At 63.9% G+C, this 25,674-nt stretch overlaps 2 protein-coding genes across 4 annotated transcripts in view; both read right to left on the minus strand.

Moving 5' to 3' along the window:
* Nucleotides 1-6,135, minus strand: part of CAMSAP1 (calmodulin regulated spectrin associated protein 1) — a 44,414-nt gene extending 38,279 nt beyond the window's left edge. For all 3 annotated transcript variants that reach the window (XM_055124082.1, XM_055124081.1, XM_055124079.1), the window contains exon 1: nt 5,930-6,135. In XM_055124082.1, the coding sequence (XP_054980057.1) occupies nt 5,930-6,044 (115 nt within the window). In that variant the 5' untranslated portion in view covers nt 6,045-6,135. The remainder of the gene's footprint in view (nt 1-5,929) is intronic.
* A 7,295-nt stretch (nt 6,136-13,430) lies between these two features.
* UBAC1 (UBA domain containing 1) lies at nt 13,431-25,425 on the minus strand. Its single transcript, XM_055124119.1, has 10 exons — nt 25,151-25,425; nt 21,821-21,941; nt 20,815-20,888; nt 19,774-19,881; nt 18,385-18,487; nt 18,207-18,315; nt 17,806-18,034; nt 15,060-15,146; nt 14,421-14,559; nt 13,431-13,644 (listed from the first exon to the last, which is right to left on the minus strand). Exons 1-10 carry the CDS (start codon nt 25,286-25,288, stop codon nt 13,529-13,531), a joined length of 1,224 nt encoding a protein of 407 aa, XP_054980094.1. The 5' UTR covers nt 25,289-25,425; the 3' UTR covers nt 13,431-13,528.
* Nucleotides 25,426-25,674: the final 249 nt, after the last annotated feature.

Below are 25,674 nucleotides of genomic sequence, written 5' to 3' on the forward strand. Positions count from 1 at the left end.
CCAGTCGGGCACTGCATACAGTCGACCTGAGTGTGATCCCCAATACCCAGAGCCAGGAGTAAGCCCTGAGCACTGCCGGGTGTGGCCCCCACAGAAAGGAACAAAAAGGACAGGCCGATAATTCAAAGTGATTTCTGGGGCCATGTGCCTGAAAGCATAAAGCCCCCGGGTTCTATCCCTAGCACCAAGGGAAAAACCCAAGCGATCCGTCATTAGTCATCTGGGAAGCGCAGACCAAGACCAGTGAGGCTCACAGGCTCTCACCAAGACTGACAGTACCAAATGTTGCCACAGGGCCACGGGACTCGCACACGCAGTGCAAAGAAGGGTTAGGGACAGAGAGATCACTGAGGGCTAACGGGGATTGCCTATGCCTGCTGCCAACCCCAGGTCAACTCCTAACACAGTCTACCACCCCCTGAGCCCCAGCGGGAGTGACACCTGAGTACAGAGCCAGGAGTAATTCTGTGTGGACCAAACCACCCCTCCCCTCCCCTCCCCTCCCCTCTTCTCTCTCTCTCTCTCTCTCTCTCTCTCTCTCTCTCTCTCTCAAACCACCCCTCCCCTTCTCTCCCTCTCCCTCTCCCTCTCCCTCTCCCTCTCCCTCTCCCTCTCCCTCTCCCTCTCCCTCTCCCTCTCCCTCTCCCTCTCCCTCTCCCTCTCCCTCTCCCTCTCCCTCTCCCTCTCCCTCTCCCTCTCCCTCTCCCTCTCCCTCTCCCTCTCCCTCTCCCTCTCCCTCTCCCTCTCCCTCTCCCTCTCCCTCTCCCTCTCCCTCTCCCTCTCCCTCTCCCTCTCCCTCTCCCTCTCCCTCTCCCTCTCCCTCTCCCTCTCCCTCTCCCTCTCCCTCTCCCTCTCCCTCTCCCTCTCCCTCTCCCTCTCCCTCTCCCTCTCCCTCTCCCTCTCCCTCTCCCTCTCCCTCTCCCTCTCCCTCTCCCTCTCCCTCTCCCTCTCCCTCTCCCTCTCCCTCTCCCTCTCCCTCTCCCTCTCCCTCTCCCTCTCTCTCTCTCTCTCTCCTGCTGGGCAGTATCACAGGTTCTCTGTGTTTGGCCATTCCGGGCACCATAAGAAAAGTAGCTGAGGGCCCCACAGCTCACAGCACCGTGCTCAAATGAACTCACGTAGTTCTGACTAGTTCCATCAGCAGTGACGGAGGGGATGTTTTAAGCGAACTGGTTAGTTAGCGCCGACAGGCTGAAAAAGACAACTAGGTGATCACTCCCAGAGTCAGAAATAGAAATAAAACGCCAAGACCATCTTCCTGTGTGCACCAACAAGGGCTGCAAGCAGAAAAGCTCTGAAGTAGAGGCTATAAATACCCAGGAGGCTTGGAGCAGAGGCCCAGCTGACTCCCCCCCTGCCGCCCACCCCACTGTCACTCAACTCCACCAGGGCCTGTGAGCCTGGCTTCTGGCTTCCCTCCTGCCCCTGCCAGGATCCTGGGCTCCAGCCCCAGGAACAGGAAGAGACGAATGCGCTATTCTAAGCCACACGGGCTGCGGCGTCTTCCACTGGGCTCCTGGGCAATCCCACCTGACCACAGGGTGGCCCTCGCCCCCCTGCAGCAGGTCCGGCTAGAATCTCGCCCATCTCTCCCGGGTCTCCCCGGCCCTGCAGCAGGTGGGAAATTCCAGCCAGCTGGGAAGCCGGGACCTGCCCAAGCCGATCACCCACAATCTCCGCCTCCAAATCCTCTGCAACAAGGTCAAAAGCCGGTGCCCAGGGACCTCCCGCTCCGGGGGCCCAGCCAGATACCCTTTCTCTACTCCTCAGGGGCCATCCACACTAAACCACCTTGCAAAGCCTAACCCCACCACAGCCCACCTGAAGCGCCCACAACGCCCAGCGCCCCTATAACCCAGAAACCAGTTCCAACAGCTGCGCGTCCCGCCTGTCTGCCGTGCTCTAGTGCTCCCGGGGTGAGGCCTGAGGAGACGGGTCCAAGCCCCTCTTACCTATGGCACCCACAAGGGCAATCACTGCTGGTGCAGTGAATGCTACACTGGCTCCGTCCTTGATACCCTCAGCTTGGAAACAGGCAGCAGGGCACAGTACAGGGGTGAGGGGTGAGGGGTTTGCCTGACACGTGGCTGACCCCAGTTCATATCCCCAGTATCACATGATCCCTGAGTAAGCCCTGAGAACTGCACCCCCAGGTCTCCTCCACCCCCAAAAGAACAAATCCAGGAGCCAGAGCAACAGTACCGTGGGTAGGGCACAGACCTGGGTTTGAGTCCAGCACCCCGTGTGGTGCTCAAGCCCCAGCAGGAGTGATCTGTGAACAGAGCTAGGAGTCAGCCAGCTGTGACTCCCCCCCGCCCTGCAAACCAACCGACCCGTAAAAACCCAGACCGCAGAGTTGAGGTGCGATTCACTCTCCAGTACCGCACAGCCACCAGCCTGCTCCACCAGGGATGGCCCTAGTGGCCCCCAGGACCCCCAAACATAACCTGGAGGACCCAAAGAAGTGAGAGCGTTGAGGACAGAGTGATAGTACAGCGGGCAGAGCATTTGCCTTGCACACAGCTAACCTGGGTTCGATCCCCAGCATCCCGTACAGTTCCGCCCCTCAAGCATGGCCAGAGTAATTCCTGAGTGCAGAATCAGGAATAACCCCAGAACAGGGCAGGGTGTGACCCAAAAGGCAAAAAAAAAAAAAGTGAGTGTTAAAAGAGCTCATTCTGACGTGCACTTGCCCCCCCCCCACTCACTCACCACTCACACACCCCCTCCCTCCCTGGCAGAGCCTGTAAGCCATGAGAACAGAGCACAAGCTGGAAATGCTGAGGCCTTCCTGAGAACCCCAGATTCCGAACACGACACTCAGCAACCTCTGAGTCACACAAAGGCCGGACGGCTTGGGCCTGAAGACAGATCCCTATTCTCGGGCTAAGATCTCACTGAGGCAGGAAAGAGAACATGTGCAAACTGGCCGTGGGTGGGAGGGAGAGGTGCCCCGCCCCGCAGCTCTCGAGGCCTTGGTTCTCAGACTGGATGTGCTCAGGGCGATACTCAGCAGTGCCAGGAATGGAAGCAGGCAGGTGTTTATCCCTGACCCACATCCCCAGTCCCCAAACTGGTCTATGAATATTCAAAAGCCAAACCCACCCCTGGCAGCCATAAGGACAGCTCCAAAGTGTGTCTCCATCCCTCCTGCTGCGAAGGCGCCCAGAGACTGCCCGTGAGGGGGCAGTGAAGGCCAGCGGACGCCATAGGAAAAGTGAGGCTGCAGGCATCACCTGCTGGCGCCCCTGTGCTGCCCTCTCACCTCCATCTCACAGACACCCCAAACCCAAACGTTTCTTTCTTTGGTTTCTGAGCCAAACCATGGCTCTCTCCTGGCGGGGCTCAGGGGAGCCTACGGGATGCTGGAGATGAGACCCAGGGTGAGCATACGCAAGGCAAGACCCCTACTGCTGGACTATCTCTATCTCTCCACGCAAGGCAAGACCCCTACCGCTGGACTATCTCTCCGGCCCCCAAAACGTATCCAATTTTGTTCAGCAACTCCCTCCCCTCTAGGACTGGAGATAGTACAGCAGGCAGGACGATTGGCCTGCATGCAGCTGACATGGGTGTGATCCCTGGCACCATACTTGGTCCCCTACGCCCCACCAGGAGTGACCCCTGAGCACAGCCAGTGTGTCCCAAAACAACAATCTGAGCACATGACTGTGTGAAAAGCCTGCGGGCCCGTGCCAGGGTGCTGTTCCGGAAGCGAGACGTCAGTCCTCATGGTTCCGGGCCCACAGAGGGCTTCTGGGTGCTCCTCTCATTTCAAGTGGTGACGCCTGCAGTCAGCAATGAAGAGGCCTTGCTCCAGCTATCTGCCGAGCATACAGACGCTCTTCGTGGCACGGACAGCAACACCACTGGGGCAGCTCAATCCCCGCCTAAGGGCCCTCACTCGGACCCCCATTCTGCAACTCAGTCTCTGAGGCCTGGTTCGAGGGCTCCAACAAACGTGTGCAACTTGACATCCCAGTTTCTGCTGCGGAATGGAAGGGCTGGCCCGCCGCACCTTGGCCCTGCCTGGAGCAGGGCAGCTGGGCGCCCAGGTGTGTCTCCACTCCTGCCTCCTGGGCTCCTCCAGAAGGAAATCACCAGCCCTGAGCCACACAGCAATGAGACTACAAACAGCTGAGTCCCTCTGGTACCTTCTGTGGGGCGTTCTCACCACACTGTCCTTGAGATAACAAAACCTATTACTCCCCGCTGCCCTGCAAAACCCAGGCCTAGATACCTCCACGTCTCCGAAGGTCCTAGACTAAAATGGAAAGCTAGAGCCTGAGAGCAAGTATAGGGTCAGGCGCTTGCCTTGCACGCGGCCAGCTCTGGCTTGATCCCCGAACTGCATATTTCCCAGAGCACCACTAGGAGTAAACCCATCCCCCCACCCGTACAGAGCCAGGAGTAACTACCAAGCATCACAGGGCATGATCGTAACCCTCCAAAATAACAACTAAATAAAATATTGGTAGAAAAAGCCCCAGTCCAGTTCCCTATCCTATAAAAGGGTACTAAAAGTCACCCTCCAAACTTTTTTAAACCTTTATTACAACCTATAGAGGCGGTGCTGCACAGCGGGTAGGGCATTTGCCTTGCATGTAGTTGACCTGGGTTCGATTCCTCCACCCCTCTGGGAGAGCCTGGCACAGTAGAGCCTGGCAAGCTACCCATGGCATATTGGATATGCTAAAAACAGTAACAAGTCTCACAATGGAGACCTTACTGGTGCCCGCTCGAGCAAACTGATGAGCAACGGGAGGACAGTGACAGTGATTACAACTTATACCCCCAAAACAATATATTCCAGTGACATGGTTCTTTCGTCCATAAATTTTTCTTTTTAAAACTTTGGGGTTTTTTTTGGGGGGAGGGGGGTCACATCTAGCAATACTCAGGGGTTATCCTGGCTCTGCACTCAGGAATCACTCCTAACTGTGCTTTAGGGACCATATGGGAGGCTGGGGATTGAACCCGGATTAGCCGTGCACCAGGCACGCGCCCTCCCCGTGGCACTAGCACTCCCGCCTTCGTGCACGGTTTAAAAATGCATGACTTTCCACACATCCAATTATATTACTCTAAGACAAACTAAAAACTGGAAAAATCGGGCTGGAAAATCTGGACAATGAGTAATGCCCTTGCCTTACCCTGGCTAGCCCAGGTCTGACCCCCGCACTACACCTGCTCCCCAGCAGCCTGCCAGGAAAGGTCCCAGAGACCTCCTGGTGGACTCAAGAAACAGAAAGGAAAAAAGAATCTGTCACCGTATCCAGGGGCGCCCGGACACGCAAACACGGAGGCGGTGCGCGCGCTTGCCATGCCCGCCGGGCGGGGGGCGCGGGGCGCGGGGCGCAGCGCCCGGCATCACCCCGGCATCGCTCCCGGCATCGCCCCGGCATCGCGCCCGGCATCACCCCCGGCATCGCCCCCGGCATCGCCCCCGGCATCGCCCCCGGCATCGCTCCCGCAGGCCTGGGCCGGGCCGAGCTCCTCGGGGCCGCGACGTCCCCAACGTGTGCGCGCGCTCCCAGGAGCTTCGGGATGACCCTGCCCTGAGCGACAACCTCGGGCCGGCCCGGCCCCGGCGCGGAGGGCGCGAACAAAGCCCACCCGGAAGCCACGGGCAGGGCGGCGCGGGGACGGCGCGCGGGGCGGTGACAGCGCGCGGCGGGGCTGGGCCGGACCTTCCCGGGCCGCCGCGGACCCCTTTGTGCGGACCCTCCCACCCGGCTCGCGTCCCGCCGGCGGCCCCCGGGCGTCTCTCGCCGTGACTCAGCCGCGGGGCCGCCGGTCCGACCCTCCGCAGCGCGCGGGCCCCGGGGAGCGGCGGCGGCGCGCACCTGCGCCCGCACCTGCAACAAAGCGCGGCCCGCGCCCCCCGCCCGCCCGCCCGCGCGCCCCCCCGCGCCCCGCGCCCCCGCACCGATGCCGTAGGCCTTGGCGCAGATCCACTGCAGGTTGGCGGCGATCTTGGCCCGCGCCGAGTCGTAGCGGTCCAGGGGCGCGATGTCCGCGGCGCCGTCGGGCGGGGCCTCCATCCTCGGCCCGCGGCGGCCGCCCGGCCCCGGAGGCCGCAACAAAGGCGCCGCGCCCTCGCCGCCCGCGCCCCGGGCCCGCCGCGCCCGCCTCCCTCAGAGCCGCCGCCGGCGCCGCCGCCGCGGCTGCATGCTGCGGGCCGAGCCCGGGCGCGGCGGGGCGGGGCGGCGCGGCGCGGGCCGCAAGGCGGGGCGGCGCGGGCGCGAGCCCGGGCGGCGGCGGCGGAGGCGGCCGAGGCGGCTGAGGCGGCGGCGGCTGAGGCGGCGACCAACGGCGGGAGCGCGCGCCCCGCACCGCCTGCGCACGCGCGCCGCGCGCCGCCCCGCCCCTCCCCGCAGGCGCAGTGCGCGCCTGCCCGCCGCCCCGCCTCCCTCCGCAGGCGCAGTGCTCGGAGCCCCGCCCCCGCCGCCTTCGCCCCGCCCCCGCCGCAGGCGCAGTGACGGGGCTCCGCCCCTTTCCGCGGGCACCGGGCGCGGGGTCGCGCGGAGCGGGGGGCGCGGGGCGCGCGGGCGGGTCCCGCACGGCCCATTGTCTGTGCGGGGCGGCCCTGCGCCGCTGCCACTGCGATCTGGGGCGCCGGCAGCGTCCAAGTGCGGTAGAGCTCGAAGCCGGCGCCCCCCCCCACCCGCACGGCGTCTGGGGGCCACGCACACCCCCCGCTTCCGGGGACCCCCGGGACGTCCCCCTCCAGAGCACCGCTCGGAGCCGGCGGCCCCGGACCCCCGGGGACGCCCCACCACTCCCCCCCGCAGAGTCCAGAGCCGGGGCTGCGGGGCGCCCCCTGGCGCCAGGCTGCAGAAACCCGGGGGAGCAGAAGCGCGGCCCCTGGGTGCGGGGCCCGCCCCAGTCGTGTGGCACTTCACGCGGGCGCGCCGGGGGCACTGCCCGCCTGGGACGGGAGCAACTCTGCCAGAGCTGGGAGCTGACAAGGAATCGGTGGCACGCTTAAGCTTTATTGAGATATAACTGGCATCCTCTAAGCTTAAAGCCCGCATGATTTGGGACAAATGGATGAAAGTTGTGAAATGGTCACTGCATTAAAGTGTTAACACCCCCACAAACGCCGCCTGGTTACCACGTGTGAGAACATTCAGGATCCACTGTTAGGGCTGGAGAGGTGGCACAGCATTGCGGCGTTTGCCTTTGCATGCAGCTGACCCTAGTTGGACGCCCAGCATGGCAAAGGATGCTCCCAGTTTAATCCCAGCACCTCCTGGAGTGATCCCCCAGCACAGAGCAGGGGACACGCCTCGGGTGTTGCCAGGTGTGGCCCCAACAGCGCTCTCCCGAGGTTGCCCTGAGTGATCACTGAGAGCACCACGAGGTGTGGCCCCAAACAAAAACAATCAAACCATGTAGGTTTGTTAGCAACCTACAAACCACAATTATTATCGCAGTTCACAATACAGAGCTGCTAACCGGGAGCCCCAGGCGGTAGGTGGCATCCAAGAAACTCAAATTTACAACTGGAAACCGGAAGCTGGTTCTCTACTGTTTCTGAGTTTGGTTGTAAGCAACAGCCTGGTCTTTTCACTGTTGAGACGGTGCTCAGGAAAGGCCCCTGGCAGTACTGGGGGGACCATCTGCCCTGCTGGGGGACAGTCCTGACTTGGCCACAGCAAGGCCAGCATCTTACCCGCTGTACTCTCTCCAGCCTTGTCTTTCCCTAATTTCATTTAGCATGATGCCCTTACGACTCACCCCTACCTGGCGGACTGTCTCTTCTGGCTGACCTCATTCTTCTGCCTACAGGTGGGCATGCCCTGCTGGCTTTTGTGAATAATGCCAAATACAGGGGGGTAGGTGGTTTTTCCTGATCTGACTTCAGCATACCCTTTGGCCACTGGCCAGGAGGGGGATGCTGGGTCACAGGGTCAGCCCATCCTCTTACCCCCCACAGTTCCCCTGGCTCTTCCTTTTCTCACACCCTAACACTGTTACCTCTAGTCCTTTGGTGGGGGGTGGGGGTGGGGAGGTGGTGTGGAGTCACACCTGGCAATGTGCAGGGGCCAATCCTGGCTCTGGGTGGTGCTTGGGGGACGCTATGGAGCCAAGAACCAAACCCAGGGCCTTGCACACGCAAGGTCAGGGTCTGCCCTGAGCACATGCCCAATCAGAGTAGAGCTTTTTTTTTTTTTGCTTTTTTTGTGTCACACCCGGCGATGCACAGGGGTTACTCCTGGCTCCTGCAGTCAGGAATTACTCCTGGTGGCACTCAGGGGACCGTATGAGATGCTGGGAATTGAACCCGGGTCAGCCACGGGCAAGGCAAACGCCCTACCTGCTGTGCTATCGCTCTAGCCCCTAGTTCACATTTATTTTTGTCTTTGACAATTTCTTTCATGTCTTAGCTTTTTGTTTCTGTTTTGGGGATCTCAGGCCACACTATTTGGTGATCAAACAAATATGTCCAGGGGCCATAAGTGGTGCTAGGATCAAACCTGCCTCGTCAACTGTGTGCAAGACAGGACCCTCAGCCTAGACCCCGGGCCCCCGCACCTCTGGGCTTTAGTGTCCTAGTTTATTCCCAGGTATTTCATTGTTTCAATGTGATAGCAGATTGTATTTTAGTTTGGTTTTTCGCTTTTATTTAGTGACGACACCTGGTAGTGTTAAAGGACTACTCCTGACTGGGTTGGGGGACCATACTGGGTGCTGCAGACCAAACCCAAGTTGGCAGGGCTGAAATGATATCACAGTGGGTAGGGCACTTGCCTTGCAAATGGCCGACCCAGGTCCAATGCCAGGCATCCCACATCCCATATGGTCCCCTGAGCACTGCCAGGAGTGATTCCAGAGTGCAGAGCCAGGAGCAACCCCTGGGCATCACCAGGTGTGACCCTTAAAATAAAGGGGAAAAAAAGAAAAGAAAACCCAAAATTCACAAACCTGAGTTAGCTGCATGCAAGGCAAGCACCGTCCCCGCTGCCCTGTGGCTCTGGCCCCAGGAGATTGTACTTTCACAGGCCGTGGGCTGTAGATGGTTCTTCTGGCCTTCGCTGGGTGGACCTGATGGCCGTGGGCCTTGGGGCCTTGATGGCTGGCTGTCACACTTTGCTGACCCTGCTATGGCTGCTGCCTGTGTGCCCTGCCCCTTCAGCAAGCCTCAGCCCTGACGGTTTTCCTAAGGGCTCCCTGGTGTCCTCTAAGATACGCCGTCCATTTGAACTTTGCCAAACATTTTTGTGCATGGACAGAGATGTTCATACAACCTGCACCCTTCATTCTGCCCATTCCTATCACAGCGATTGCTTTGTGTGTGGCCCACTCCCGCCCAGGCATCATGCCCCGGCCTTGGGGTCTGGGCTTCAGTGTGCTGTTAAATGCTTGCTGGCGTCTTGTCCAGGCTTTTTACTTCAATCTTCACCAGGGATAGTGGCCTCTTCTTTATTTCGCTTCGGGGCCACACCGACAGACCTCCAGGCTCTGCACTCAGGGGCTGCTCCCTGCGGTGCTCAGGGGACCGTGTGGACCCCGGCATGCACAGTGTGCTCAGCCCATTTGGCATCTTCTTGGCTCTTTGCCTTTGCTTCTTTAGTTTTGGGGCCACACCTGGCAGTGCTCAGGACTTACTCCTGGCTCTGTGCTCAGGGCTCACTCCTGGAGGGACTTGGCGGGGGACCATCGGGGGTACCAGGTTGGACACCAAGCGTCCTCCCCACCCCACTGTCCTCTCTCCAGCCTTTGTTCTCTTAGTATACCTGGTTTTGGGTCATGGGAGCATCGCCAAATTAGTTTAGTATTTTGTCACTTTCTTTTTTCTTTTGGGAAGTCCCAGGATGTCCCCCATGTGAGACAAGTGCTCTGCCTCCCCGACACCCCCTGGCCCCTGAATATCCTGTTTTGGAAGAGCTCAAGAATAGTTGGCATTATTTCTTCTTTGAATGTTTGACCCAATTTACTAAAAAAATCACAGGCCCGATGCTTGTCCTCCTACCTTCCTTCCCCTCCCATCTACCTCATTCCCTCCGAGCTCTCTCACACCTACATTCTAGGCTGTTCTATGTTGGAAGAATTCTGATGATGAATTCAATATTTCTAGAATTTTAACCCATTTCTTCACGTTGTTAGCCACACCGGTGTTTTTTAGGGGTTACACCTGGCTCTGCACTCAGGGATCACTCCTGGCAGGTTCAGGGGACCATATGGGATTCTGGGATCAAAGCCAGGGGGCTGTGTGCAAGGAAGTGCCTTCCCCGCTGCACTATGGCGCTACCCCGGGGACATTAGTCCTTTGGGACCCTTTGTGTTTCTGTCTTCATGTGTGAGACTCTGAGTTCTAGCTGACGTTGCAAAAGACAAAGGCAAAACCATTCCTAGCCTTGTGAATGGCCTCTCAGGTTTGACCCTAAGCTGTATTCGCCACCTCTGGGCTGGGCATCTTCTGATTCGCCTCTCTCCGGCTTCAAGTCCCGGTGCTCGTCTGAGATCTTTCTCTTCTCAGAAACACCCGTCCTGGAGAAGACCTTGCTACGACCCAGATGTTGTATTCTGTTGTTTGACCCTTTCAAGCGACTCTGATTTCTTCTTGGTGCACTGCTGCTCAGGCGGGACCCCCCCGCCCCGCCCCCCGTCACCGTCTTTCCCAAGTCCCTAGATTTCCCAGGCATCGTTTTCAGTTTCATAATATCAGTCACAAAAGATACTTGCCGTGATTTAGATCTTTGCAAATGTGTTACGACTTGCCTCGTGACTCGGCGTGTGCTTTGACAAGAGCGTCGGTCCTGTTTGGGGCTGGGCCGTTCCAGGGCACTGGTCTGTCACTGTTTCCTTGTTGGTTCTCTCTCTGGACGCCTCCAGCATGGACAGTGGTCTCATGCCACCACCACAGCTGCAACTCTCCTTCCCCTCTGTGCTCCCGCTGCTGTTTCTTCAGGGTTCTGATCCTGGGCACATTCCATTCGTCATGGTGCTGTCCTTCCTGTGAACCCGCCCCTGACGGCCCATCACGGCTCTCCTTGTCTCATGCCCAGCCCTGACATTTTTTTTTTTTTTTTTTTTTTTGCTTTTTGGGTCACACCCAGCAAAGCTCAGGGATTACTCCTGGCAGTGCTTGGGGGACCATATGGGATGCCGGGGATCGAACCCGGGTCGGCTGCGTGCAAGGCAAACGCCCTACCCGCTGTGCTATCGCTCCGGCCCCTCAGCCCTGACATTTTTTTTGCTCTGGCCAGTGGCCACGGGGAGGAGCCTCTGTTGATCCTGAAGGTCGTGTCTGGTTTGGTCTGTGCCGGGCGTCAGGCCCAAGGGCTTCGCGCACACACGGCCAGAGCTGTGCCACGAGGCCAGGCCGGGCCGCCTCCCTGCTCACTGCTGAGGGAAGTGGACAGAGCCCTCCTGTGGCACGAAGCGTGAGGGTGTTGACTGCGCCGGTCCTCTGTGGCATGTCGCTCAGAACCCGGCACTGGGGCTGGCTGGCAGAGCAAAAGCTGTTCCGCAGGTGGAACACAAGGCGGGCGGCGCCCGGTCTGCTGCCCTCCACCCTGCCCCGGGAAACCCAGCCAAGAAGCAAGACCCCCTGGGGTGCTGCTCGAAGGGCCCTGGAAGGCCAGATCCAGAGAGGGCTGGGGAAGGGCCCCTCTGGCTGGGCGTCCAGCTGCCCGGCCAACGGAACTTCCCCCCAAGACTGCCCGACACAGCAGAGGCGCTGCCCAGGGTGACCTCCTTCCTGGCCACACGCCTCATTCGCAGTCACGTGGTCTTGAGTCGAGTGTGCCCGGGCCCCCCATCTTGTGAGCCCCCCGCTGTACCCGAGTCGGGCCAGGAACGCCAGGGGAGCCTGTAGCGAGCGCGGCCTCTGAGCGGCTCGTTCCCAGCAGGAACGCTGAGCCGAGCTTCTTATCCTGGTGCCAAACGCAATGGCGCTCGGAGCTCTGCGGTGCCAGGGCGGAAGCCAGGCCCAGCGGGCAAGGCCTGTGCTTGGCCCTGAGCCCCTCCTGGTGGTCGCTCAGGCCCCCGGGCCATACGGGAGGGCAGCAGTGTGGCACTGGGCCCAGGCTGCGTCCTGCAGGGAGCAGCTCCAGACGGCCGCCCTGTGCTATGCGCCCACCATCTGTCCGAGTGGGGGCGGGGAGTGCTGTGGCACACAGGGGCACTGCTAGGCGCAGCCCGACTGCCCGTTGGCCCCAAGCACCTCCAAGTGCGGCTACACGGAGCCTCTTGGCTTTAGGCGTTTGCTCCAGGGCCTGGGCGCTGTGGTGGTGTGGCACGGCTGGCGGGCAGAGGGCAGTGAGGCACGTGCCTGCTGGCCCGAGGTCTGCGTCCAGCGGAAATGGCGGCCAGAGGAATGGTGCCAGTGAGCGGGGAGCTGCCCCTTCCTCGGAGCTGCATGGCACAGAGCAGAGCGCCCGAACCGGAGGCTCCTGGACCTCCAAGTGCCTTTTCGGCCGAGTCAGTTCACAGGTCACCCAAGTCAGTTCACGGGTGCCCAAGCCCCACCCCAGGGCCCGAGGGGGCCAGGAAGGACAGATGTGCCGCATGCTGCATGGGCCCTAGTGCCCCTGCGAGGGGCGCCTGAGACCACACGAACACGAGCCCCAGGGACCAGCTCCTGTTTGTGGGGGGAGAGGGTCCACCCCCTCCTTCCTGAGAGGCCAGGGGGGGCGCCCAGGTGAGACAGCCCCAGACACTTGGTATCACAGCAGCCTGTGAGGCCGGAGGGCTGGCCCCGAGCCCCGGCCCAGACTGCCGGCTCTGCTCTCCTGCACCCCTGCCTGCTGACCAAACAGGTTCTGGGCACCTCACTGGCTCGGCACACCCCATCCCGAGCCGCCCCCGGTGCCATGCGGCCTCTCACCACTGGCATCTTCCTGAGCCACGGACTGAGTGCAGACATGAAGTGGACGTTAGGCCAGGCACTTGCCTTGCACAAAGCTGACTCTGGGTCACTCCCTGGTATCAAACAGTCTCGAGCCACACTGGGAGTGACTCTGAGCACAGACCCAGGAGTACTGATGGGCGTGGCCCAAATTTCTCTCTCTCTCTCTCTCACACACACACACACAGCCCACCCCACCCCCCACTCCGCCCCCAACTCAGCTATAAGCGGTAAGAAAACCACCAAACCACCCGGCCGGGAGCAGGGCGGGGCGAGCACTGAGGCCCACGGGGAGAAGAGCCAAGAACGCCCTGCAGCACTGTCAAGGAGTCCAACACAGGGAACAGGGAGGGAAAGGGGGAAGAGGAGGAAAGGGAGGAGGAAAGAGAGGAGGGAGGGAGACAAGGAAAGGGGAGGGACGGGGAAAGGGAGGAAGGGGAGCAAGGGCTGGAAAGGGAAGGGGGAGAGGCATGGGGAGGGGAGGGGAGGGAGCGGGCAGGGGGAGGGGAGGCGGGCCCGTCCAGCCCGGGCTGCTGGCACACTTATACACAGGAGCAGAGGCATCAGCGGCTCCAGCCAGGCACCAGGTGCTAGGAAAGGGGCGTTTATTGGCGCAGCTCGGACGGGCCTTCTCCGCGGGCAGGGCAGGCGCGGCCGGCGGCTCCTCGCCTAGGTGCGGTTAAGGGTCTGGAAGATGCGGGAGATCTGCAGCATGACGGGGCCCGTCTCGGGGTCGTTCATCCACTGGGTGCTGCTCAGCGGGTTCTCCAGCATGTCCTCGAACGCTGCGGGCCCACAGCACCGTCAGGCCCACGCGCACCGCGGCCAAGAGGGGCCCCACTTCCCGTCCCTCGTGTGACGAAACCCTCACGCCCAGGTCCCCTCAAGAGTTCTGGGCATCACGGCTGGGAAGGTCACAGCTGCCCCAGCCAGGGCGCAGCCAACCAGGAGGGCAGGAAGCACGCAGGGACAGCAGGGCAGGGACAGCAGGGCGGGTGCGCCTGCAGCACGCCAGGCGGGAGAGCCTCCTGCGTGGCCACTCGGCCACTGCCCAGGGGACAGGCAGCCGAGACGCCGACAGACACACGCATGCAGGCAGATGCCAAAGGCAAACAGGAAGACGTGGGCAGGCGGGCAGGCGGCAGGCCCGTGAGAACAGAGAAGCAGACCGAGCCGTGGGGTCTGGTTAAGGACGGTGGAACCCAGGGAGTCACCCACCTCGGCCCGGCTGGAGGGGAGGGGAAGGGGCCAGGGGCCGAGTGGGGCTTCTGACGGGTGAGCCCCAAGAGCCACAGCAGGGGGGCTCGCGCCAGCCTAGCGGACAGCAGCGGCCACCATGGACCCCGCCGAGCAAAGCTGACGTCACCTACGGGCCAGACCCCTGACCTGTGCCAGTGATGGGCTTGGAGTGACGCCAACCACCTTCTGGACAGTGGCCTGGGGCCCACAGGGAGGAGCCCCGCAGCCGGTTTCAAGGCCCACCCCAGGCCAAAGCCCCGCCTCGCCAAGGCCACTGAGGCAGGACAGGAGTGGGCAGGTGCCAGGGCTGCCGGACACACACCTAGGAGCGTTTTGGGGTTGGTCAGACCCAGCTGCACCACGGGGTTGTCCAGGATGGCCTGGAAGAGGGGGCTCTCGGGGTCGATGCCCTTGTCCAGCTCCTCAGGGGATGGCTTCCGGTCGCCCAGCAGCCACTCGCACTGCGAAGGAAGAGCAGAAGGCGGCACTGGCGGGGAGGCACGGGCCGAGAGACCCGCACATCAGGGTTGGCACCTGAGCACAAGCCACAGGGGCTCCACCTGACGCAGCGTGTTTGTGTCCATGTGTGTGCGCACGTGTTCATGTATGCGCATGTCCTTGTGTGTGCATGCACGTTCATATGTGTACATGTTCTTGTGTGTGCGCCTGTGTGTATATGTGCCTGTGTGTGCGTGTCTGCGTGTGTCCCTGTGTATGCACGTGTCTGTGTATGTGTGCCTGTGTCTGTATGCACATGCCCATGTGTGTGTCCGTGTGTGCACGTGTCCATGTATGTGTGCCTGTGTTGTAGGTGCATGTTCATGTGTGCACGTGTCTGTGTATGTGTGCCCGTGTGTATGCATGTCTGTGTGTGCCTGTGTTCATGTGTATGCGTGTCTGTGTGCATGTGCCCGTGTATGTGTGTATGTGCCCGTGTGTGTGTCCCCACCACAGGACTCACGGCAGCGCTCTGCTGGTTGTTGTTCACGCGCAGAGCGTCTATCACCTCCTTCTCATCGAATCCCATCTCCATGAGGGAGATGACGGCCTGCAGGGAGAGGTCACTCTGTCCATGCGGTGCTCACGTGCCCCTCCCTCCACCTGCCTCTTGTGGCCCCACGGTCATGCAGTGGTCAGGCTGGCGTTGAAGCCGACCCCCTTGTTCCAGCCCTAGGGCCACAGGCAAGTCCCTGAGTTGGGAGGGTCATCCTAGGGGCCAGGGGCTGGTCTCCAAGAGGGCCCTGCATGGCTGACCAGCTCAAGTGGCGGTAAAGGTCAGCAGAGCTGGAAAGAGCCTTCCCCCCCCCCCCCCCCCCGACTTCACCTTTCAGGAAACTAAAACCGGAGTGGCTAAGGGCCCGAGAGCGCTGGGTGAGCGCCGGCAGGCCCTGGCTTCATGCCTGCACCTGAGGTCCTGAGGTGACCGGGACGGCCTGGGTCTCCCTGCACTGGGCCCTGCTGCGAGGGGGTCCTGAGCTCCACCTGGGGGTCCCGGCCCCTGGGAAACTGTGCTTTAGTCTAGCTGGGAGCGGAAACATGCGCTCGTCCTCAGGCCAGCCCTGAGGGCCGGCCAGCGTCCACACTGCACTCCCTGGTTCCCAGGGGACCTTCCTGAGACAAAGCCCCTTCCTTGCTTGGTTTCGGGCTACACCAGCGGCACCAGGGGCCCGTGCGGGGCCCGTTCGGGTCCGACTATCCCGCCAGAGCCACAGTCCAGCCCCTCCACTTCGTTCTTGGCTTTTTAGGGCAGACCTTAAAAGGGTCACTTTTTAAAAAAAATTTTTAGTCTTTGGTGCTCAGGGCTGACTCCTGGCTCTGCACTCAGGAATCACTCCTGGGTGCTCAGGGGACCATATGGGTGCTGGGGGTCGAACCCAGGCATCTGTGTGCAAGGCAAATGCCCTCCCCACTGTGCTCTCGCTCCATCCAAAAGGCTCATCTGACAGCAGCGAGAGGGGGAAGGTTTTCCACTTTCCAGGGCTTCTCTGAATGCTTCTGAGGTCAAGTTCTCGTCCCACAGGCCCTCGTCCTGGTCTGGCAGTCACTGCTGTGGGCGGCTCATCCGCACAGCTGCCCCTGGCAGGCCACGGGCTCAGCAGTGACTGGACACCCAGATGTGCCTGAGAGGACAGCTACGGGGAGACGGCCGCCGGGTGCCGAGGAGTCCCAAGCAGCCTCCCCTCTGTGGGACCTACCTTCGCTGTCCCCGCCACCTCTCCTGGCACCCGCCAACACACAGAGGCCCTGCCAGGCACAACTCACACACCAAAGTCACATCCACAGTCAGGGAGGGGCTTTGGTGGCAAGACTTGGCTCGGCCCCCAGTACCCCCCCATGCACTGAGCGTGACCCCAGCACCCTCTGGTTTGGGTCCCTGATGCCACAGCAACAGTGGCCAACAGCGAGGCGAGCACAGGCACCGCCTCCAGGAAGCACAGCGACCCATCTTCACGGAGGGAAGGGGAGACACGAGCCCCTGAGAACTTCCGTTTCCGGATAGACCGGTCGATCCCGCGACAGGCACCACTGAGCTCTAAGGAAAGACGCGACCGCGCCGTCTGCCACGTGGGGAGCTGGACAGTGTCTCGAGCGTGCTGGGGGGGGCAGGCTCAGAGGGTGTCTCCCAGGGGGCCGGTGCCACGCGAGTGGAGGTGGCAGGGGTGTTATGCAGGAGCACATTGCTGACCGGGCCGTAAACGCGGTGCCCAGATGACAGGGTCGAAGACACGCTGAAGCTAGAATGAAACTCAGCAATAAAACCCCAGAGCCCAGTGCACACCACACCCGGGCCAGGGCCAGGCTGGCTCCCAGGGAGAAGTGACCGGGCAGCCCACCTGCGGCCAGCAGGGGCCAGTCAGCTCAGAGCTGTTTCTCACCAGCTTCCACAGTGATGGGCTGAGACCGCAGGGCAGCCCGGGGCTCCCATGGGCCTGGCTGGACCCTCTTTCTGGACACTCCTCGGGCGGGGAAGCCCGAGAGGAGAGGAAGGGGCGGAGCAGACCCGCCCGGGCACCAGGGAGCCAGACACCAGCCGGCGCCTGGCCTGCATCCTGGACAAGGCCCAGCGAGCCCCACCCACGTGCCCCACAGCGCTGGGGCAGCCTCGGGCTCCGAGGGTGGGCGCCCTCCTCAGAGGCCAGAGCCAGGAAGATACCAGAAAACCTGCCCTGGCTGGTGGGCCAAGGTCAGAACCCAGCTCTGTGGGACCCCAGCCCCCAGCTGCGCCCGGGGTGAGCCAGTGGTCAGAGAACAGCCCCGGCAGCCTGAGCCCTGGCCGGGAGGAAGCACCGCACTGGAAAGGCCACAGGCCCTGAAGAGGCAAAGCCGCCCCAGGCAAGGCCCGGGACGGGACGGCAGGTGCGCAGGGCCCTGACGGGAACCCACGGCCCATCTCGGAGAGGCGAGGCCTGGCCCTGGAATAAGCACAGGTCAAGAGCGGGTCTCGGGGCCGGAGAAACGGACAGCGAGGAAGGCGCGTCCCTTGCACACGGGGAACCCAGGCTTGGCCTGTGGCGCCCCCTACGGCACCTGGCACTGCGGGAGCAGCCCTGAGCGGCAGCGAATGTGGCCCAAGAGCAAGCAGGAGAGTGGGGACTGGGGTCCCCAGCAGCAAAGCGGTGCAGTTCCTCCGCTCGCGCCCGCGAACAAGCCCCGGAGCTGGCGCTGAGGAGGCTCCTGGCTGGCAGGCAGGACCCCGCGGCCCTCACCCGGCCGTCGGCCCGGAACTCCCTTTTCCTCCGGATCCTCTTGAAGACCTCGGTCAGCTCGTCCCTGGCCTCCTCGTCACTCTCAGCGGTCCCGGCGGCGGCAGCCTGGGACGTGGAGGGGCCCTCGGCCTCGGCCGTGGCGGGCGCGCTGTGCCCCGGGAGGGGGGCGTCGATGCTGGGGTCCTCCGCGTGCTCGATGAGCCACTCCATGGCCTGTGGCACCGACATGCTGGAAGGCAGCGCCCCTCCACTCAGCCCCGCCCCGCCCCTCAGCGCCCCTCCACTCAGGCCCCCACGCAGGCCCCGGCCCAAGACTCAGCCCCGCCCCGCCCCTCAACCCCCCACGCAGGCCCCTGCCCACAACTCAGCCCCGCCCTGCCCCTCAGCGCCCGGGGCCCTACTGGTTCAGCCGCAGGGCCTTGGCCGCCCTGCTCTCGGGAAAGCCCATCTCGGTCAGCTGCCGCAGGGCCGCCTCGTCCACGCGCTCGTCCTCATCTTCGTCCAGCATCGCTGTGGGCAAGAGATGGGCCTGAAGACGTGCCCCACGGGCGCCCGCAGCCCCCCGCAGGGGCGTCCTACCATTCGCTTTCCTGAACAGCTCCACGGCGTCAGGGTTCAGCGCCAGCAGCCGCTGCGCCACCTCGATGAGCGACACCAGGATCTTGCGGAGCTCGGTCTGGAACTGCGAGGGAGAGGCCTCAGGCTCCCTGTCCCTGTCCCGCCCCTCTGTCCCGCCCCTCTGTCCTGCCCCTGCCCCTCTGTCCCTGTCCCTCTGTCCCTGTTCCTCTGTCCCTGGCCCTATGTCCCGCCCCTCTGTCCCTGTCCCTGCCCCTCTGTCCTGCCCCTGCCCCTCTGTCCCTGTCCCTCTGTCCCACCCCTCTGTCCCTGTCCCTGCCCCTCTGTCCCTGTCCCTCTGTCCCGCCCCTCTGTCCTGCCCCTGCCCCTCTGTCCCTGTCCCTCTGTCCCTGTTCCTCTGTCCCTGGCCCTATGTCCCGCCCCTCTGTCCTGCCCCTGCCCCTCTGTCCCTGTCCCTCTGTCCCTGTTCCTCTGTCCCTGCCCCTCTGTCCCGCCCCTCTGTCCTGCCCCTGCCCCTCTGTCCCTGTCCCTCTGTCCCTGCCCCTCTGTCCCTGTCCCTCTGTCCTGCCCCTCTGTCCCTGTCCCTGCCCCTCTGTCCCGCCCCTCTGTCCCGCCCCTCTGTCCCTGTCCCTCTGTCCCGCCCCTCTGTCCCTGTCCCTCTGTCCTGCCCCTCTGTCCCTGTCCCTCTGTCCTGCCCCTCTGTCCCTGTCCCTCTGTCCCTGGCCCTATGTCCCACCGCTCTGTCCTGCCCCTGCCCCTCTGTCCCTGTTCCTCTGTCCCTGGCCCTATGTCCTGCCCCTCTGTCCCTGTCCCTGCCCCTCTGTCCCTGTCCCTCTGTCCCTGCCCCTCTGTCCCTGTCCCTGCCCCTCTGTCCCTGTCCCTCTGTCCCTGCCCCTCTGTCCTGCCCCTCTGTCCCTGCCCCTCTGTCCCGCCCCTCTGTCCCTGTCCCTGCCCCTCTGTCCCTGTCCCTCTGTCCCACCCCTCTGTCCCTGTCCCAGCCTCTCTGTCCCTGTCCCTATGTCCCGCCCCTCTGTCCCTGTCCCTGCCCCTCTGTCCCGCCCCTCTGTCCTGCCCCTCTGTCCTGCCCCTCTGTCCCGCCCCCCCCCCCCCGGCCCACTGCCTCTATGTTTAGGGTATCTTTCTGGGCTGGAGACCACTCGTGGCAGTGCTCGGGTTATTCCTAGCTGTGCTCAAGGGTGACTCTGGGCGGCTCTGGGGACCATGAGGTGCCAGGGGTTGAACCTGGGCGAGATGCAAAGCAAGTGCCCTCCCCACTGTGCTCCCTCTCCAGCCCCGCTGCTTCTGCTCTGAAATGATTCCAGGCCTACGAGGCCTGCGGGACACCGAGGTCCCTCCAAAGCCTTCCCGGGGCCCGTGACGCCAGGCACTCACGTCCCTCATGCCGGTCTGGGCGGCCGCCCGCTCCAGGTTGTGGGAGGGCAGGTTGGCGGTGGCGCGCATGACTGCGTCTCTGTCGGGGGCTTTCTGCTCTTGCTTCTTCTACAGAGAAAGTCCAACACGGGATCCATGCTCAAGGACCAGGCAGCACCCCGGGGGCCACGCGGAGCATCAGGAGGCCACAGACGGCCCTAGAGGCCCTCATCACGGCAGCCCGCCCACCCCCACCCCCGCCCCGCAGCACCCCTGCTCCTCACTCAACTCTGCTGGGGGCAAAACCCGCCCCCTGTGGCCTGCGCAGGGAGGGGGCTGCCTGGGCCCGGCCCCTCCGCACGTGTCCCTCTCGCTTCAGCGGGACTCAGGCACAGGGTGGAAGGAGGGCGCAGGCCTGGGCACTGTCCTATCAGTCGGCTCCAGCTGCCACATGCAGCAGCCGGGGGACGCGGGCAGGGCCAGGCATGGTGGCAGATAAGGGCCTTGCACTAAAGGCCTCGTCGAGCACACCTGTCCGGCCAGGTCCTCCCCTGCCAGGCTAGATGTCTTGTGGGCCACGTTCTCTGGGGAGCCCCCTCAAGAGTCAGTCTGAGCGAGGGCCTGCTCTCCCCACCCTGAAAAGGGACGGGAGAAACGGCCACGAAAGGGACGCAGCCAGGCCGAGCCCAGCACAAGCCCGGAACACAGGCCCTCCCGGCCCCAGAACACAGGCCCCATGCGCCCAGGCCCGCCCGGCCCCGGAACACAGGCCCCACGCGCCCAGGCCCGCCCGGCCCCACGCGCACAGGGCAGGCTCCTCCCACAGCCTGGCACAGCGCTTCCGGGAAGAGCAATACGGGGCAGCGGGGGTTTCGGAGGTGCTGCCCGGAGGGAGGAGGCGGCACCCTGCAGGGACAGCGCTGCTGCCAGATCTGACAAGGCGTGGCAGGGCCTCTCAGGGGACAGCGGCGGGTGACGCCACGACTCTCGCGGGTGGCAAAGCCTGGTGGGTGCGGGCGCAGTCACGTGACGCGGCAGAGCCGCAGGCCCCACGGCACCCACCTTCTCCTCTGCAGACACGTCGGCCATCTTCGGGAGCGGGGCGGGCGTGCGCTTCCTGATGAGCAGCAGGACATCTGGAAAGGACACGCGCAGCCGCCCTCGAGGGTGTCCCCGACAAAGCGCCAGCCCGCCCAGCACAGCCCCCGGGACGGGCGGCCGGCGGGAGCTGACCGGCTGGGCCTGGCTCTGGCTCGGAAGCAAACTAAAGGTAAAGGCCCCATCTAGGCGCCCCCTCAGGTGCCGAGCCCGCATTCCCAGGTCCTGCCAGTTTTTAATCTTTCTTGGCTTTTTGGGTCCCACCCGGCGATGCTCAGGGGTTACCCTGGTTCTGCACTCAGGACTCACTCCTGGCGGTGCTCGGGGACCACAGGGGATGCCGGGGATGGAACCTGGGTTGGCCACGTGCAAGGTGAATGCCTCCCCGCTCTGCTACAGCTCCGGCCCCTCTGCCAGTTTTTTTTTTCTTTTTTAAAATTTTTTATTAGTGAGTCACCGTGAGGTACAGTTACAGACTTACAAACTTGCGTGCTTGCATTTCAGTCATACAATGGTCGAGTGCCCATCCCTCCACCAGTGCCCATTCTCCACCACCAATGGTCCCAGCATCCCTCCCCCACCCCTACCCCACCCCGCCTCTGTGGCAGGGCATTCCCTTTTGCTCTCTCTCCTCTTTGAGTGTCCATCTGCCAGTTTTTTAAAACATTCCACAACATGCTGTTTTGGTTGGGTCTTGGGCCACATCACGCAGTGCTCAGGGGTCACTCCCAGCAATGCTCAGGTAACCCGTGTGGTATCAGGGACTGGGCCGGGGTTAGCCCACGGGGGGGCGAGTATGTTTACTCTATGCTGTCTGTCTGTTCAGCGGTGGCGTGAGGGTCAGAGGGAAGGAAACAGAGACGGCTCCACAGCACTCGTGCTCAGGCCGGAGCTGGAGCCCTCGGTCCCGAGGGAAACCCTGCGGCCTGCCCCCACCCCGGGGCCGCACACCAGGCCCTGCCAGCCCTACCGTTGTCTTGGACGTTCTCCTCCAGGAGTGTTTTGGGGTCACTCAGCACCCTCTCGGAAGCAGCGTGGATTAGTTTGTGATGGGCCACACTCTTGGGGTCTTCCAAGCTCCCAGGTGCACACTGACGAGAAACACACATTTCAGAAAAGAAGCCGCAGTGACGGCCTTCGGGGCCTGGCACAGAGGCGCTCAGACGCCGCTGGTTCTCTGGGTTCCCGGGAAGCTCAGGATACATGAGCTCCCCCCTGGGGAGAGACACCAGCCGAAGCCACGATCCTGGGTCCCGGAGCTGGAACCGCCACCAGTGCCCCTGCAGGCCGGGTCAGACCCTCAGTGGGGCGGGGAGTGGGGAGCGCCCTCAGGCCAGCAGACGTGCACCCCCGGCCCCCCACTCTCCCGCACCAGGAGCACCTCGCAGTCCCACAGCCTGGACACGACCACTGTCCCTGCACACCAACAGCCAGGGACACGGGGCCCCGGCCAGACACATGCCCAGCCACATGGTCAGAGGCCGAGGCCGTGTGAGCAAAGGCTGGGGCCCACGTGCACACACACACACACACACACACACACACACACACACACACACACGCACGTCAGTCACCCTGGGGGCCCGAGACGTCAGCCCTCTACTCCCCTTCCCCAGAGCCGGGGCCGCTCTGCAGAAGAGAGACTCAGCGCGGGCTGGAGCGACAATACAGCGGGGAGGGCATTTGCCCTGCATGCAGCCAAACCGGGTTCAAATCCCAGCATCCCATATGGTCCCCTGAGCACTGCCAGGAGAGATTCCTGAGTGCAGAGCCAGGAGTTAAGCCCTGTGCATCGCTGGGTGGACCCAAAAAGAAAAAAAAAAAAAGAGAGAGAGAGAGACTCAGCAGACTGCCGGGCAGCGGTGGAGGGGCAGCCCACGGGCCCTGTCCCTGCTGGCCCTGTCCCTGAAGACGCCACCCTGCTCCGGGATGACCCCACGGCAGAGCCAGGCCGCCTCAGCAGTTCCCGGGCAGCTCCCCGACCCCCAACCCAAGGCCTTCCCCTGGCCAACTGGAGGTGTCCCCAGGAAAGGTGGCATCAGCCAGAGTCGAGAATGTTCTGAGTCACCGAGAGATCCACATCGGAGTGGCTCCTGCCGGCCCCAGCACGCAGCGCCCAGCACGCTCCCCGCCTGCTGTCCCCGTGGCAGACCCTCCGCTCCCTTCCTTTCCTCTGGCACTGGGTGCCGTACACAGCCCCTCCCCTCCTCCCAGCACCAGTTCCTGTGCAGGGCGCCCTCCTGACTCTCACTGTCACAGTGCCTCCTACCACGGCCGTCCTCCTGGCCCTCGCCTCTACTGTGCTTGGCATTGCCCCGTCCTGTTATTTTAAGACCAGCAATAGTCTTCTTGAGGAGCGAGGGGACAGGGCAGGGCACCTGGGCCACCAGTGGCCTGAGAAGCACGAAGCAGGCCAGCAGGGCCAGGGGGCAGCAGGGAACCGAGGAGGCAAGTCATCAGCCTGGACTCTGGGGGAGAGGAAGTGAGGCAGGTCCAGGGCCCAAGACCTCTAACAGCCTGCTGTCCGCGCAGACTGTCCACCTAACAGGGGCATGCTGGCCACCTATGTCCACCCACCCATGCCTGCTGTCTGCCCAGAGGGGGCGTGCTGTGCCCAACAGGGGGCTGCCGTCCGCCTGCCAAGGGCCGGGGCTTTCTCGCGGGTGGGTCCGGAGGGCCCTTCGCAGGCACTTCCACGGCCACGATCTGCAGCAGGGACATGGTCGTGAGCGTCACCATGGAGACCTGCTGCCCGGGGCCTGCACCTGTCTGTCTGCCCCTGGAACAGGGTGGGGGGCTCCTAGCTCTGAGGAGGCGCGGGCAGCTCCTGCAGGCCCTGGCCTGGCCCGAAACAATGGCCAGCACGTCTCAGCCCCTTCCCACTGTGCCTCCGGCCCACAGTCGGCCCCACGCCCCCTGGATATCGTTCCCCACTGCGGCTGCCAGCTGAGGCCCACTGGGCCTGCTCAGAAAGGGGAGGACACGTAACCCAGAGACATGGACAGCAGCTGGGGGCCCTCCCTGCCACAAAGAGGCCAGACCACCACCTTAAGTCTTAGCCGGGCAGAGCACCTGCATTCCAGAAAGCTCTAGGCCTGCTGCTATAGCCACAAAACAGCCTTGAGCACTGTTATGGACGAGACCCAAATGTCCACTCCCCACACCCCCACCCCCGCACTCGGGGACCCCGAGGTCCACTCCCCCCGGCACTCGGGAACCCCGAGGTCCACTGCCCCCGCACTCGGGGACCTCGAGGTCCACTGCCCCCGCACTCGGGGACCTCGAGGTCCACTGCCCCCGCACTCGGGAACCCCGAAGTCCACTCCCTCCGCAGTCGGGGACCCCGAGGTCCACTGCCCCGCACTCGGGAACCCGGAGGTCCACTGCCCCGCACTCCCCCCGCACTCGGGGACCCGGAGGTCCACTGCCCTGCACTCGGGGACCTGGAGGTCCACTGCCCTGCACTCGGGGACCCCGAGGTCCACTGCCCCGCACTCGGGAACCCGGAGGTCCACTGCCCCGCACTCCCCCCGCACTCGGGGACCCGGAGGTCCACTGCCCTGCACTCGGGGACCTGGAGGTCCACTGCCCTGCACTCGGGGACCTGGAGGTCCACTGCCCTGCACTCGGGAACCCCGAAGTCCACTCCCCCCGCACTCGGGGACCCGGAGGTCCACTGCCCCACACTCCCCCCGCACTCGGGGACCCGGAGGTCCACTGCCCCGCACTCGGGGACCCCGAAGTCCACTCCCCCCGCACTCGGGGACCCGGAGGGCCACTGCCCTGCACTCGGGAACCCCGAAGTCCACTCCCTCCGCACTCGGGGACCCGGAGGGCCACTGCCCCGCACTCCCCCCGCACTCGGGGACCCGGAGGGTCACTGCCCTGCCCTCGGAGACCCCGAAGTCCACTCCCTCCGCACTCGGGGACCCGGAGGGCCACTGCCCCGCACTCGGGGACCCCGAAGTCCACTCCCTCCGCACTCGGGGACCCGGAGGTCCACTGCCCTGCACTCGGGGACCCGGAGGTCCACTGCCCTGCACTCGGGAACCCCGAAGTCCACTCCCTCCGCACTCGGGGACCCGGAGGGCCACTGCCCCGCACTCGGGGACCCGGAGGCCACTGCCCCGCACTCCCCCCGCACTCGGGGACCCGGAGGGCCACTGCCCCGCACTCCCCCCGCACTCGGGGACCCGGAGGGCCACTGCCCCGCCCTCGGGGACCTGGCCCCGAGAACTCGTGGGTGCCCAGACATGCACCGGTGGAAACACGGTCGGGGCACCGCGAGCGGCGGCCTTACGTGCTGCAGGCAGCGCTCCTTGAGCTGCTCCACCGACGTGTCCTCGGCCGCCTCCTCCCGCCACTCGGCGCCGTCGGCCGCGCAGATGAGCAGCCGCAGCGCGGGGCCCGCGAAGATCTTCTCCTCCTGCACGAACATCGCGCCGCCGCCGCCCGCCGCCCGCCGCCGGCTCTGAAGGTCACCGGGGCGGGGCGGGGGCGGGGCCGGTTCCCCGCGCGCCGCCTCGCTGGCCGCCGCCCCGCCCCGGCCCAGCCGCCCGCCCGCCCGTCAGCCCGTCCGCCCGAGCGGCCGCCGCGCGCCGCCGCCGCCCGCCCTGCGCGCCGCGCCGGAAGTGCGTCACGCGGGCGCCCGGGGCAGGCCGGGAATCGTGGTTCCCCGAGGCCGCCGCGCCGGAAGTGCGTCACGCGGGCGCCCGGGGCAGGCCGGGAACCGTAGTCCTGTGGCCGCCCCGCCCGCGCACCGGCCGCGGAAACGCGGTCTCGGAGCAGGTGCGCGCGGGACGACTCGGGTCACCGTGTCGCAGG

The sequence above is a fragment of the Sorex araneus genome, chromosome 1 (genome assembly GCF_027595985.1).
Source record: "Sorex araneus isolate mSorAra2 chromosome 1, mSorAra2.pri, whole genome shotgun sequence".
In the NCBI taxonomy this organism is placed as follows: domain Eukaryota; kingdom Metazoa; phylum Chordata; class Mammalia; order Eulipotyphla; family Soricidae; genus Sorex; species Sorex araneus.

Excerpts from the sequence above, each read along its gene's own strand:
- UBAC1 (XM_055124119.1), bottom strand. The coding sequence starts at position 25,288 with ATGTTCGTGCAGGAGGAGAAGATCTTCGCGGGCCCCGCGCTGCGGCTG. Across the intron at positions 21,942-25,150 it reads AGGAGCGCTGCCTGCAGCAC|TGTGCACCTGGGAGCTTGGA; the intron begins GTAAGGCCGCCG and ends GTTTCTCGTCAG. Across the intron at positions 15,147-17,805 it reads AGTTCCGGGCCGACGGCCGG|GCCGTCATCTCCCTCATGGA; the intron begins GTGAGGGCCGCG and ends CTCTCCCTGCAG.